Genomic DNA, 12,195 nt, shown 5'->3' with positions numbered 1-12,195 from the left:
GACTCCATTGGCCGAATTATATTCGGGATGTTGTTGCTTTTGTCCTATATTAACATTGTGCAAGTGGAAAATCCCGAAGATTTTAATTTATGAAAAAAATGGAATATGAAATAAAGATGATAATTTGTAATAAATAGATTAAAGTAGCTCAAGACATACGTAGCAATCCTCACATAACAATCTCTATAATATTTATTTATTCATTGCATATAATTTTCGAGTTACTATTCACTACAATAACAATTCTTACATTATAATTCCTGTATTACTACTCCGCGCACTAAAGACCACAAGATAAAATCAATGGAGTTACTTGCACCCCACAAGGTGAAAATTTGTACATTGACAACATTTCCACTTTTATTATCACTTTCGGTACTGACAGGGGCAATTACCATGTTATTAACTGATCAAAACTTTAATACAACCTATGGATTCTGAAAAAATAACTATTGTTACCCAAAAGTTGTATACACGACGGGGTTAAAGTTAAGCTTCAAATGATAAAAACAAGATGAGGAATCTGCTGCCAAATCTATCATTAGTTAACCCTAAAACTTGCAAGAAAAATGAACTAGGAGGACAAGCCAACTTGTACAAAAAAAATTGAAGTAGATTTGCCACAGTTGATGGTGATAAATACTTCGTCGAAAGAGGGGATTTAGAGCTATAAATTGAGCTCGTCATCCTCCAAGGCAGAATAAATCACCCTACAGAAAGGAAAAAAATATTGAGTTAGCCAGTAGTGTCTTGCTTGAAGTGCTTTAACCTATGTTGCTCGGACTCTAAAAAAATAATGTCTTGCCATATCGAATCCTCCAAAAATGCACTAATCTTGGAGGATCCCGACATGCACTAGTCAAGATTTTTAAAGAGTCTAAGCGACATAGGCTTTAACAATCAAAGAGCTTACACACAGTAACTTACCAAAATAATGAGATGACGAGAAGAATTATGATGTGGGCAAGTTTGAAAATCCTCTGTTTCTTTTCCCAACTGAGCATATTAAAAATCTCAGTAACATCTATAAGGTGCCGTCTTTGCATGTACCTAAAAAAGCAAGAAGAGTTCAGATGACATTTATGAAATGATCAACTGTATCCGATAGAGTCAGTTGCTATGTTGCTCGCACTCATAAAAATATCAATGGGTGTTTGTGGATCCTCACACAAGGTAGAGGTAAGGTCTACGTACACCCATTGTGATCCTCCAAAGTCAGCATATTTAGAAAGTCCAAGCAACATAGGTCAGTCAGCAAGCACAAGCCGTAACAATTCTGGCAACTAATATACGAACACAAGTAATAAAAAATCTTAAATGCCATTATCGAAATATTCAAAGGAAGAATTCCTTCCCCAAAGAAAATCAGCATGATGTAATCTTTTTTTTTTTTTTAGTACATTTATCATAGCATAATGAAAAAAATACAAGCTTTATGCTGATTACTTTTGTACCAAGTACAGGTTCAAGCCAGTGAAGAACCCGCCTAATGTCAATATTTCTATACAAGGCCCTTTCTCAGAAAAAATATGTCTATAGAAGGCCACTATCATAGTTGCAAATGGAAGAACTCTGCATAGATTTCCTTTTATTTTAAGGATGGATGCCAAGTTGACTTCATAGATCAAGAGTTTTAAAGCAACACTACAAACTATTGGGTTTATTAGCACATAGAATACTGCCAATACTTTCATCATTTTCACCTTTCTTTGCCCTACTGCAGCATAGTATTAGTTCTTTTTTAAATGTTTTTTTCTCCCATTACGAAGGGGGATTCAGGAAGGGGAAGAGAGAGAGGAGATAAAATCAAACCGCTACTTATTGTGTGGAAGACTCCCATCAATACCACTAGATTATAAGCCTTGGTGGTGAGCCATAGTATATAGCCACTTGGTGGTTCAAAAACTTCCATTTGCCGTAAACCATCAATAAATGGAGAAAATTTCAACTAGTTAGCAATTAGAAAAGGAAAAGCATTATGTTCTTGTTGGGAGTGGGGGTCCAACAATTTGAAGGTGTTGTAAGACCTTTGTTTTTGACTTGTCTCTCAATCTTAATAATGTAAATTTCCTTCCTCTCTTCCCATTATTTGTTGTTTTTTTACTGTTCTTTTCAGTATGGATTTTTCACTAGTATATTTTTTACATACTTGATTTTTGATGTGCTTTACTTGAGGGTTTATCTGAAACAACTTCTCTACCTTCTCAAGGTAGGGGTAAAGCTGTGTACACACTACTCTTCTCAGACCCCACTATATGTTGTTGCTGCTTCCTCTCTTCCCATATTCAAAATCACACCGTCTTCAGGGTCCAGTATTCAAGTACATTGAATATACTAAGACCGTACATCAATTCATTTTTGCTCAGTTCAAGGCAAAGTAGAGTTTTCTTCAACTCAAATCTAGTCTGAATTTATTTCTCTAATGGATCAACAGTTTGGTCTTAAACTTGACAGATACACATCTTTGGTTTTTATACATGAATTGATTGCATATATATTAAACAATTTCCAACACTTATATTCAACTACCCTAGCTCAAGCAGTCTATCAGCAAGAAAACTGTAAGCATTTGTTCCATATAAACTCTGTCAAAGGTAATAAAATCCAATGTAACTTTAATTTATTTCTGTAGAGCCCAAGTTTTCTCAACTCAGTGATCTCCTCTTGAGCATCATTAACGGAGATAAGGCTTCAACATGTCAATCAAAGAGTAAGGAGTTAAGACCTGGTTTTTAGTAGTGTATCAAGAGAAAATAAGACTATCGGAGTTCAAGAGTCATCCCAGCATTAGCAAAAGTTTTAATGCAGTACATAGGTTGAGTAATTGAACCTCCTAGAACTGCAGTAGATATGCTACAGTTGAGCCTGCCCCAGTGCACACAATCTTGATTGAACTTGGGATTGGACAAGCTCAATATATTATGATCCAGGTTTGCTAAAATCAATGCACGGACTAAACATCTTTATCTCAAGGAACTACAGTAACATACCCATCTAGAGACAGCACGAGACAAGTAGATTGCAAGTGGAAAAAGAGACAGAAAAGTCTATTGAACGCAAAATTTAGTACTAACTCAACGCCTACAAAAGTTTTTGTGTAAGCAAAACTGGCAAAGAAACATCTTGATCTGACCTCCAACCCAAGGAATAATTGACAAATGAGGATACACGAAAACCATCAACAATCAGTAAAGGAAACATAGCGTGTTTAGTTTACATTTCATTCGATGCAAAATAATGATAAAAAGCACTTTATGATCTAAATCGTCTCTCAATTTATGTGGTGTAGTTTGACTAGCATGGTGTTATGAAAGAAGCAAGCACTTTTGGAACTTGCGGTATCTAAACATGCCATGAGACTTCGATACCTATAAAAACATGTTACTAAGGGTAAAATGGGAAGTTCAAAGTTGAAATGTTCCAAATATAGGATGTTTCTTTTTAGAACCAACTGATAAGGAAATAGTGACACATAAAATGAAACGGAGTGAGTAATACTGCATACAGTAACACAGAATGTGCATCAATGGAGGATCATGACCTAAATCGTCTCTAACATATTTGAAGCCTAAAAGAAATGTTAAGATCAACATGATAATTTACTTATAATGATTCATGCCGTCTCAGTATTTTTTTTTTACATATATGCATTAATTTTCTTTCATAGACAAGCAGACCTAAAAGTGACCAAAACGAAACTTCATTATTGCACTAGATGAAAAGAGAACTTACAAATTGACATTGTAGTATAGATATGGAATGCAGTAAAGCGACATAGCCCAATGCCCTGTAACCAGGTAGAGGAAGCACAGAACTCCTTGTGTGATGAACTCAGGTAAAACAACTTTGTTTATACGAGATGCAGTTTCGTAAGGATTGATATAGTCAAACTCTAGATCAGTTAAGGAGATGAGCTGCAATGAATTTCAAAATGTCAGACTTCATTTCATAAACAGAAAAACGTCTTCATTGATGATAACAAACAGAAAAACCTAGACTCCGCAGTAGTTCTAGTTAAGTTATAGTCGAATAGACTTCCAAACAAAACCATCATTCAGAGCATCTGAAGATTACGAGAAAAGTCAATTACAAACATGCAGATATCTTTTCCTTGAAACTAGACACCAGAATATTCTTACATTCTATTGAAGAAGCTCCCAAATACGTCACAGAAATTTCTGCATATTATCCCCAACAAAAACTTAGGCACAACCATACGGTACCGTGCCACGAATAGTTGAAGAACATCTAACTCTTGTACATACCATAGCAGACAACTTAAGAATAACTGTAATTCCAAGACCTAGTTCTGTGGAGCATTGCAACAAGATACTCACAAAACCTTCACACTACTGAATCATAAGACTTATAACCTTCAGGAGCTCAAATTAGTTAACCAATTGACTAGACCTCAATCCAGAAAATGTTTTCCAATTTTCCCATGTTCGGTTGGTCAAAATAATTTCTCTGGGAAACCAAGTTATACAACTGACTTTCCACATTGATTGTGTCATGTCCACCATCCAACACACCTAATCTTCACCCCACCCCCATAACCCCCATCCCTACCACCCCACCCTCACTTACTAGGTGACATCTTTAGTAATTCATAGAAGTAAGCTAACCATAAATCGCCAATAATCATTGCTAGAAGGAAAAGAAATATTTCAATAAAAAAAATGACATTTTTCTATATTTAGTAACAATTTGACTTCAAATTTTCCATTCCACATAGATACCTATAGCTCATATTAGATCACAAGTTCAAAGTATACATTGCATTCTTAAACTTCGCACTCAATCAAACACCATAACATAAATTGGGGTGGAGGGAGTATAATTAAGAAAAAAAAAGGTACCACCTTCCACCAACACAGATATCAAGTAACTTTATACCCAAAACTAGAACAAATAGGAAGAGATCACCTAGTATTTTAGTTTGTCTCTACTGAAATTTAAATCTGACACCTTATGGTTCTCAACCGACTTCATAGACCACTAATCATAAATCTCCAATAATCATTGCTAGAAGGAAAAATAATTGCTCCAAAGCAGCCAAAAAAAGTATTATAATGGAGAAAAAATGTTGAATTTGGGGGTTTTAAAAGAAATTGACCTGGAAAATAACCATAACAAGTATAGCTACGACTATGAAGAATAAGAGTAGCCATATCAGCATATCTCCCATTGTAGCCTACTGGCGCACGATAAGATTGAAGATCCTTGATCGCTGATCGGTACGCCGGCTGCGTATTGCGCCACCGGTTTGTTTATCGGAGGTGAAATTCTGGACCGGTGCCAGAGTCAATAGTTCCGGGAGTAAAGGTGTTTGTTGATCTGGGTACGGGTAGGAATGTCAAAAAATAAAATAAAAATAAATATTATACCATACCATTTTTAAAAATTAATTTATTAATCATTTTATAATAATAAAAAAATATATTTCTTCGACTTAATTAGATCAAATAGGAGAAATTCGAGCTAGTTTACTTGGATAAAGAGTCTATCGAAAATAATATTTCTATCTTTATTTATAAAATAGGGGAAAGATGATATATACAATATCCTTTTCGATGTCATTTAAAGAAATGCATCAGATATGTTGTTCTTATAATTTGCGTTAGTAAAAATAGCATAATTACACTTTTGTTGAAAGTAAAACTTATTATTTGAATAATTGTTAGTTGTTACCAATCGTTTCATAACGTGTTATATTATATTGTGTTGTATTATATTATATTGTATTGTTTTAATGAAGTCATTTTTATTATTTTCTTTCGTTACATAATTCTCCAAAAAAAAGTAAATTGTGGGGTAAATTTATTATATCAATTTCTCCTGCATATCGATAGTATTTGCATTATTCTCGTAGTTTTTATTTCTTTTTTTATTATAATTAATATTTGAATGTTTCACGTGCTTCAATTTTTATATTATTTTACTTTAGGAAAAATCTTTTAGCCAGAAAATTTGGCCAGAATGATATTTTATATATGTTATTTTACCTTTTTAAATATTTTTACCCTTTTAACTTTAATACCTTTTAACTAAAAAAATGGAAAAAAGATCAATTTATTTTAAAATAAAAAAATATTATAGTTTTTTTTAATTTTCTGGCCAAATTCTGACCAAATTTTCTGGCCATTTAGCACTTCCCTTAATTCACTCTAAATGTTATGTTACACTTTCTTTATTATTTATCATATTGTATTTATTATTGTATTTTCAACCATTTCAAACTTCTTAATTATGCGTTAGGGAGTCTAGGATTTTTCAAAAATAACATTTTTATCTTCATTTGGTAGAGATGAAGTCTGTTTTTGCCATTTTCATATCTCACTTGTGAGAATATATTACTATGTTGTTATTATTGTTTAAGATAAATGATAATGAGATGATAACAAGTCTTCGTTACATTTGGACTTTTCATTTATATAATGATATTGCACAATAAAATTCAACTAACAATAAATTTTTATTATATTTTTTTAGCAACACGATCCAATACAACAGGTAGAGCTGTCAAAATGGGCTGGCCCAACCCAACCCAACCCAACCCTAACGGGCTAGAGAGTTAAATGGGTTGGGACGGGCTGGCCCTTTTAATTAAAGGGCCGATAAAATAGCAGCCCAACCCAGCCCTAAGTAGGCCACGGGTTGGGACAGGTTGGCCCTTCAATAAAAAAACGGACAACTTCTCCTCTTAGAAAGGATACGAATGTCGATGTCCGATGGACACGACATCAATACATACATAAATTCATTCATGAATTACACATACTTCAGTGAATATTTACAAAACAAATACATAATAGCCAAGATACAACATTCATAAGATTCATCTGAGCAAAAAAACATTACATTATCATTATTTTCATAAACAAGACAATAAAAGAGAAGTGAAAAAATTAAGGCATAAAAACAAAAGTAAAGGACGTCAAAGATTCATAGTTATAATGGAGCAATGAACTTGGGCTAATAAGAAAATTTAGTGGGCTAATGACCCTAAAATGTAAAAGATATGTAAAAAATATAGTCTTGATTTTATATTGATATTTTAAAATATTTATTGATAAAATCTTTACAAATAAAACACTACTAAAAATATATATAAAAAACATTTTTAAAAATTAATAGCCCACGGGCTGGCCTCTGAGGCTTGCGGGTTGGCCCTACGAGGCTACGGGCCAAACGAGGCTGGGCTAAAAAGCCTCGTTCCTAAATGGGCAAAAAAAATTAAGCCCAACCCCACTTAATTCAAGGGTTGGGTTGGGCCGGCCTCGCGGGCCAAGCCCATTTTGACGGCTCTAACAACAGGTAGCAAGCATCCAAACAAGCTATGAAATTATCTCATTAATTACTCCTTGTCATAATTATACAGTTAATGAAATATACATTGATTTATTATTTATTATGGTTGGATACATACAACATAATGAATGGGCTTAGAATTTATATATTGATTCCACCTCTATTTGATATAATAATAAACATCAAGAATTTTAAATTTTAAATTTTAAATTCGCGTCTCACCTGCGGCGATTATTCAAAACAATGTATGCAACTAAGGAATTTCCAAATATTGCTTGTTCCTTTTATGAATTTGTTGATCTTCAGAGCAAGAAATGGATTGGAATTTAATTCCATCGAATTATTTCCATTGTTACTATTACTCTTGCGAATGTGAAAGCTTCTACTTCCCACATCTCCAATCACATCTGAATTATTCAAGCCTATAATTAATAAAACATAAAAGAAATTATTCCACATTCAATCAAGGTTAAAAAAAAGGATGTACACTCCAAATGGTGTGATATAGACATCATATTTTAATTGCATTCTTTTATAGGTCGAATTTGTGATAGATATATACGTCATACGGAAACATCTTTATTTACTAAATACTTAATTCACCAGTTCCATTAGGGGAGGATGTAGCCTTTTGGCTACGAGTTTAACAAAACCTGGTCCATAGCTTCCAAGGCATAATATGTATACACAATCAACTTTAAGAATGCACATCTGAACATCTTAACTTGGTTTAAGTTTGGCCATGTAAACACGTGTGAAATGCCATGTAAGATGTGATATAACTCACACAAAATGTTATATAGAATGAGTGTATTTACGAGCCAACTTACATCAAGTTAAAATATGTAAATATGAATTTTCAAAATTGGGATATATATTTATTTACCGCTTGAGGCTAAATTAACATGTCTATCAATGAGTTATACCTTTGGTGGAAGAAAAAAAATGACGATATATATAATTTAAACTCAAAAAATTTGAAATATTTGTTAATTGAGAACTTACTCTCAAGACTAAAGTGAGAAGTGTACAACTTGAATGATGAAGAATCATCAAGATGAGGACTTCGACCTTCTTCTTTATATTTATTTAGGACTAGTCTTATGGTCTCTTCAACATTTGATCCCAACTTGACCATGGTTTTAATTGGTCCAGGAGTGCCCTCAACTGTCACATTAACCACAACTTTTGCATCCTTCTTGTACTCCTACAACAAGTTATGGAATTTAGAAATCACTTACACAATATATATAAAGTCGTAAAAATAACTTCTTACAGAAATATAAGATAAAATTGTGTACAAATGTTAAAATGAACAACAATTTCACTCAATAGTGTGCTCTATTACTTAATAAAGTTTGCTGAGAATCATAAGGTTTCAGGTTTAAATTATAGTTTAGACAAAATATTCTATCCAAGCACTGATGTGGATAAAGTTATCCCGATACTTGTGTCGTGTGGAATATAGCAGAGATACCTAATAAAATTAATCAAAGTGCACATAAACTGATTCGAACACCACAATTATAGAAATAAATCAATTACTTTATAATTATTTCATTTTGATCCAAGACTAGTTAGTAAACTGACAATTGATGATTCACTTGATCATGAACTCAAAGAATCTGAAAGTAGAAATATATGAAATTGAGCATTACTTGTTTATTTCACATATTTGATTCACTTATACAAGGTGTAATTAACCGTGTCAACCACACATCCGACTATTTTTTACCTACTTAATTTACATGGACAAAATTTTACCGGCACTCAATATTTACACCAACTCAATATATAATAAATACATGACCATTCGATATCTAAAACAGACTAGCCTGACTAATCCAAAGTCATATTGCATGCGGTGAACGTATTAAAAGAGAAATCGCTTGCTACTACACTTTTTCCATTCTAATGACTCAAAATCAAGACTTTTTTGGTTAGATGTGAAAAAATCCTATCCATTTCACCACATTCTGATGGCCTAAGGCAAAATAATTAATACACATTTTCAATTAACTTAATTTATGACTTAATCAGCCATAATGACATAGTATAATGATTAGCAAATGAAGAAACAAAAAAAAGATTTTACCTACCTGAGTACTCATTGGAGAAGGAACATTAAGATAATCCGATGAGAAAAATAAATCCGAACAAGTTTGTGGCCGGAAAAGCACCTCCAACGACGTCGTCATCGCATCCCAACGACGATCATCTTCATTTTCACCTCCAACTCCATTAATATCTCTCCAAAGACAAGGCTCAGATTTCCATCCTTCAATACTTTTTCTTGCCCTATGTTGCTTTAATAATGTTCGTCGTCGCACGGTCCTATTCCTCCGATGACTCAACGTCGTGGGGAGAGATGACGGTTTTTGTACACCGCTACCACTAGCTCTCTCACACATTGAAATTGATCTATGATAGACTGTATTAAGAATTTAGACGTTTGTGAGTTCTGAATTAACTATAAAAGGAATGAATAACATTGATCGTAGTATGTCAACAAGCGTTTTCACGAATGGAAGTTAATTGCTTAGTAGTAAAGGAATATGTTTTTTTGGGGGGACAAATAAAGTGGTTACTTCATAGTAGAGGTAGCTATTTGGGAATATTTAAATAACGTTGCGTGAAATGTTGTTTATATATGTTTTTACTCTTTTGCATTTTCTTTATAGTTAAATCCTTCCATTATTGGTAAATTCTGATTTTAGTTTCTATAATATTTAATTTTCAATTAATTAAATTGTGCATTTTTTATATGTTTGCTTATGAATATTCACAATTTACCATAAATATTAACCCTTTCATCACTTAATTGTTGACGAGATATATAAAATTTATGTTATTATTTTATATTTGTCGTCATATAAATAATTTTCGGGCCTGAAAACATGCATCTTCTACTAATTGAAAATTAGATATGTTAAGTTATACATCACAAGTACTAAAAGCAAAATTTATTGAAATAAATTAGGGAGTAAATGTATTATTATATTCCTTTCCCACCTTCAATTTTTATTTTTTTTGGAAAAATGTATTTCTTAAAGGGGGAGAACAAAGACTAAGAAAAAGAAATGCAATGCATGTTCCTTGCTCAATTGCTTGAAAGTTGAAATTAGCAAGACACGCTAAACTTGAAAATGATGGTATTATAGTACAATGCCCATCACTATATTCTTTCTCCATTCGTTATTCGACTAATTTCAAATCTCATTGAATAGACACTCCCTACGTACAACGTATAGATAGGTTTTTCATCTTCAACACTTGAATGTGTTATCTTAAATTGGTTAACGATGATGAAAGGAATTCCAAGCGTCTTATCATACTGACCCTTCAATTATATAAGACGACATATTTTTATCAATCATAAAAGCTTGGTCTAGGAATCTACCAATAGTGGACCAACAAACATTATACTTATCAAATCTCTAATTACTTTTATCGAATAACACCAATGATCATAGATAGGGGGAGCAACACCCTCGATAGTTAACATATTCTCAAACTTTAAAGGAATAAGAAGGATATTGTGAATGTTTTGTTGAGCCACACCACAAAATAAAGAGTTTCAAAAATGTTATTTTCTATGAACAAAATTAACTAGCAATGTCGATGAATCGGAAGCCGAATTAATTACTTTGTTGAACTGCACGATAACCTAGATTCCACAAAAGTTGTTGGTTAAGACAACTAGATGGTGGTCATGAAAATCAAAATCCGCTAAGAAGTGCATTTTAAAGAATCAAATAGTAAAACACAATAAAATAAAAACAAAAGCCCGTCTAGCTCAGTTGGTAGAGCGCAAGGCTCTTAACCTTGTGGTCGTGGGTTCGAGCCCCACGGTGGGCGTTTATTTCTGTTGTTTTTGAAATGTCAGTTATATGACTGTTTATTTTGCATGGAGTATGATTGATATTGTATTATTTTTTACCATTTTTTTGTTTGTTTTTGGAATGTCAAGTTATATGACTGTTTATTTTGCGTCGAGTGTGATTGATATGTATTATTTTTTTGTCATTTTTTGGTTTATTTTTTAGAATGTCAAGTTATATGACTGTTTATTTTGCGTGGAGTGTGATTGATATTGTATTTTTTTTTTTACCACTCAAGGATGTGGTTTATAAGTCAATCTATTGATCGAGAATCACACAATATTGAATTCAAATTTTTGGGGATATTACCATCTCCTACCAACAAGTACACATTGCATATAAGTCACAAAATCAATTCGTGAGATTAACCCGTAATGTTTGCATATCAAAGATAAATTGACTATCAAATTTCTTTTGTGATATTGTCTTTTTCAACCCTGCATAAATATGAAATACTTTACCTACTGAACTACCTTTTTTATTTTCCATTTATAATAATTCAATATGTTCACACGAAATTGCAAAGACACAAACATTACGGAGTACAAATTTTACTTCTTCATATAAAATTTAATAGTTTAGCAATGTATGATACTTTTCCAAGGTAATAAATAAGTTTTTTTTTTAATTTTATTGATGGTCACTAATTACATTAAGCTTTCCACTTTTAAGCATAGCGAATTCAAATTACTTGAGAATCTAAAATTATTAGATATTTCAAGTTTGAGCTCAACAAATGAAAAAATAATAATCTTAATTGAATATTTTCTTTTTAACAAGTGCTAATAAATTGCAGAATAGTAATGCGCGTTAAAATAGATATATGATTTACATATATACTATACTTTTCGGATGACACTGAATATGTTGTTGTTTATTTGTAATTATGTGCGTTAAGATTTAAGAGGTAATGTCTATTGCGTACAAGCTATCTTCTCTAAATTGCACTTGTGAAACTATACTCATATTTATTTTTTGTTAATAATGAGCGTTTATAAATATA

At 32.3% G+C, this 12,195-nt stretch overlaps 2 protein-coding genes and 1 non-coding gene across 3 annotated transcripts; 1 reads left to right on the top strand and 2 right to left on the bottom strand.

Annotated features, from left to right (window-relative positions):
- Positions 1-342: 342 nt before the first annotated feature.
- LOC102605899 (protein cornichon homolog 4-like) lies at positions 343-5,359 on the bottom strand. The gene is made up of 4 exons (XM_006358301.2): positions 5,117-5,359; positions 3,733-3,914; positions 928-1,050; positions 343-710 (listed from the first exon to the last, which is right to left on the bottom strand). Exons 1-4 carry the CDS (start codon positions 5,186-5,188, stop codon positions 668-670), a joined length of 420 nt encoding a protein of 139 aa, XP_006358363.1. The 5' UTR covers positions 5,189-5,359; the 3' UTR covers positions 343-667.
- Positions 5,360-7,368: 2,009 nt separating this feature from the next.
- LOC102605561 (uncharacterized protein At4g22758-like) lies at positions 7,369-9,896 on the bottom strand. The gene is made up of 3 exons (XM_006358300.2): positions 9,411-9,896; positions 8,317-8,518; positions 7,369-7,733 (listed from the first exon to the last, which is right to left on the bottom strand). The coding sequence occupies exons 1-3, from the start codon at positions 9,720-9,722 to the stop codon at positions 7,543-7,545; spliced, it is 705 nt and encodes a 234-aa protein (XP_006358362.1). The 5' UTR covers positions 9,723-9,896; the 3' UTR covers positions 7,369-7,542.
- Positions 9,897-11,096: 1,200 nt separating this feature from the next.
- TRNAK-CUU (transfer RNA lysine (anticodon CUU)) lies at positions 11,097-11,169 on the top strand. The gene has a single exon. It is a non-coding gene; the product is annotated as a tRNA-Lys (tRNA).
- The last annotated feature ends 1,026 nt before the right edge of the window (positions 11,170-12,195 follow it).

The sequence above is a fragment of the Solanum tuberosum genome, unplaced genomic scaffold (genome assembly GCF_000226075.1).
Source record: "Solanum tuberosum cultivar DM 1-3 516 R44 unplaced genomic scaffold, SolTub_3.0 scf00273, whole genome shotgun sequence".
Lineage (NCBI taxonomy): Eukaryota > Viridiplantae > Streptophyta > Magnoliopsida > Solanales > Solanaceae > Solanum > Solanum tuberosum.
The sequence above is the reverse complement of the archived record's forward strand: the minus strand, read 5'-3'. Positions and strand labels throughout refer to the sequence as shown.

What these genes read in the sequence shown, in the direction of transcription:
- LOC102605561 (XM_006358300.2), bottom strand. Translation starts at nt 9,722, where the DNA reads ATGTGTGAGAGAGCTAGTGGTAGCGGTGTACAAAAACCGTCATCTCTC. An exon ending in CTTCTCCAATGAGTACTCAG is followed by an intron (nt 8,519 to 9,410) that starts GTAGGTAAAATC and finishes AACTTGTTGTAG; the next exon opens with GAGTACAAGAAGGATGCAAA. An exon ending in TTCTCACTTTAGTCTTGAGA is followed by an intron (nt 7,734 to 8,316) that starts GTAAGTTCTCAA and finishes TATTAATTATAG; the next exon opens with GCTTGAATAATTCAGATGTG.
- LOC102605899 (XM_006358301.2), bottom strand. Translation starts at nt 5,188, where the DNA reads ATGGGAGATATGCTGATATGGCTACTCTTATTCTTCATAGTCGTAGCT. An exon ending in TTGTTATGGTTATTTTCCAG is followed by an intron (nt 3,915 to 5,116) that starts GTCAATTTCTTT and finishes AATTCATTGCAG; the next exon opens with CTCATCTCCTTAACTGATCT. An exon ending in CTATACTACAATGTCAATTT is followed by an intron (nt 1,051 to 3,732) that starts GTAAGTTCTCTT and finishes TTGCTTTTTTAG; the next exon opens with GTACATGCAAAGACGGCACC.